We start from the raw sequence: 2,413 nt of genomic DNA on the forward strand, positions 1-2,413 counted from the left end.
GGGGGGTTGTGAGGAGGAGTTTTTGAGGTATTGAATTTGATGGGTTTGTTGGCGGGGCGGATTAGGGGTTGGATTTATTTGCGGAGAATTGGGACTTCGAGGGCGGACCGATGACCTCGCCAGTCTCGGAAATCTCCATGTCGAGCTCGATTTGGAATGGGGACTCGAGGGATTCGAGGAAGTGGTCTGCCAAGAACATGCGGATGGACCAACCAGCTTGGATGCCTTCGTCAACCAGCTTGTCGCTAGTCTTGACGAGTGGCTTCACGGCAGAGGCGACCGCTTGCTTGACAGAATCGCGTCCCATACTGTCAAGAGCAGACAACGCGAACAGAAGAGCCAGTAGTTTCTTTCCACGCCATTTGCCGGCTGTCGCAACGGATGAAGCCATCTGGAATAGGTCATCTCCAAGGCCGCTGAAGTCCAGACCAGCCTTCTCCAGCCTTGGGGCAGTCTTGGACTCTTGGACAGTCGCGAGAAAGGCGCGCAGAAGAACGAGACGCACGACAGTATCGCCATCAGCTGCCTTCTCCTGAAGCACCGCCTTGGCATCAGAGAGGTATGTCTTCTCCCTCGAATCAAGGTTTCCGCTTGCCATTTGTCGGATAGTCAACACAGCCAGGTCGTACAGCAAAGAGAAGAGGCGCTGAGCTTCGGCATCATCACCCGTCGTTGAAACAAGAACTGCCCCAACAGTTTCCAAATGGCTGAAGCTCATCCCCTCATAGAAGGTTGGCTCGTTCATTAGCTTGACCATCAAGGAGAGCACTGGCTCCCAGTAGTCTACCCCAAGTGGTCCCGCCTTGTTCGAGGTTCGTGGAACGTGGCTGGTCAACGTCTTCATCGTGGCTTCCCGCTGGCTGCGGCTAAGGGTTTCCATAGGCGCATTGAGCAGGAACAGAACAGCATCCTTGGTTGATGGTTGAAACGTCCCGGCCTCAGACTCTTTAATCACTTTGATGACGGTGTCGATCAGAGTATCTGTTGACGTTAGAATGTGTCATTAACAACAAGACTGAGCCAGCTTACCAGTGAGCTTCTGGTTTCCAGTATCGCATTCCTTCAACAGAACTTTGCCAACTGTGGCGGCATGACGCAAACCAGCCGAGTCATCCCCAGGTGTGGGTTTGACAAGCGACAGAATGATACCTGGTACTTTGCCCGTCTTGTCAACGACCATGCTGTGAACAGTTAGCAAAGTAGCCAGAAATGAAGGTCATAGATCCACACCTGACAAGACGAGGCTCCTCCTCGAGAATCCAAGAGATATATCGTCTCCTTGACTCGGAGCTCGCATCCTCCTCAAGTTTCCCAAGGAAGGAGCAGACCAATTTAGACGTTTCCTCCTCATCGGCACCTTCAAGATAGTTTGACAGCCAAGCAGCGACACAGCACTCGAACGCAGCAAAGGTATCCTCCCCATCCACCCCCGACTTCTTCAAAGTCTTCTTTAGGTGCGAGCCGACCCGTGACCAAACCCGACCGGCCTCCTCCAGCGTGCCCTCAGCGAGAGTCCGGGCAGCATCACTCCAACGGCAAGCAGAGATGAGAGGGGCATCCTTCTTGGAGACTTTCTGAGCCATGATAGCATCAAAAATCTTCATGTTTGCCGCATCAATAAATTCCTCGCGAGCAACACCCCTAGAAAGAGCCTCAAGAAGGAAAACCCTTGCCGCGCTTGCCTCTTGCTCCGACAGCCATGCTACCAACTCCGCAAGCTGATTGGCATTGAGAGAAGATTGCACCAAAGACGCGACTGTACCCGCTAGCTCTTCTTGTGCCCACAGGGGGTCCAATTTCCCTTCGGATTTGGGAGAATCGAGGTAATGAAGCCAGGTCTTGACAAACGAAGACAAGTCGCGGGCTTGGGCATATCCTTCGGCAAGGAGGGCAATGAACTCGACAGCCACCTCCCGGTCTTCATCAGTCAAGGAATCTGAACCTTTCGTCTTTTCCAGAATCTGGTCCAGAAGCTCCTTTCCGTCCTCCGAGAGCAGAAACGCATCGGGGTTGAGTTTTACGATGGACAAAAGTATATCCCAATCATCCTTACGCTCGCCAAGGGCAAATTCCTTGCACACCTGCCGGAGGCTCTCCGCGGAAAGAGCTTCGTCTCGGTATGTTGCCACCTCCAAAACCCTCCGCATCGCTGACTTGCCCTCGCTTTCTACCTGACCCTTGAGGTGGGGGATGGTTTTTGAAGTCGTGAACATGGTATCGAACACCGCCTGGACCCATGTTTCATAGTCCTTGATGGAGGTGTTACCACCAAACTCACGCGGAGACTGGCCAACCAAGTCAAAAATGACTGGGAAAGTCAAAGAGGATGAGGATGGACGACGCATAAAGCGTGGGGGTGGTCCAGCAGAACAGGCCTCAACAGCTCTCTGGAGAACTGACCGGTCATTCCTGT

General features: G+C 53.1%; 1 protein-coding gene across 1 annotated transcript; it reads right to left on the minus strand.

Moving 5' to 3' along the window:
• Nucleotides 1–61: 61 nt before the first annotated feature.
• PODANS_7_7930 (uncharacterized protein) lies at nt 62–2,411 on the minus strand (the record flags this gene model as incomplete). The annotated part of the gene is made up of 3 exons (XM_001908118.1): nt 62–981; nt 1,030–1,181; nt 1,231–2,411. Coding segments are annotated over 3 exons (2,253 nt in total), but the record flags the coding sequence as incomplete, so codon positions are not given.
• Between the last annotated feature and the right edge of the window lie 2 nt (nt 2,412–2,413).

The sequence above is a fragment of the Podospora anserina genome, chromosome 7 (assembly GCF_000226545.1).
Source record: "Podospora anserina S mat+ genomic DNA chromosome 7, supercontig 1".
Taxonomy (NCBI): Eukaryota; Fungi; Ascomycota; class Sordariomycetes; order Sordariales; family Podosporaceae; genus Podospora; species Podospora anserina.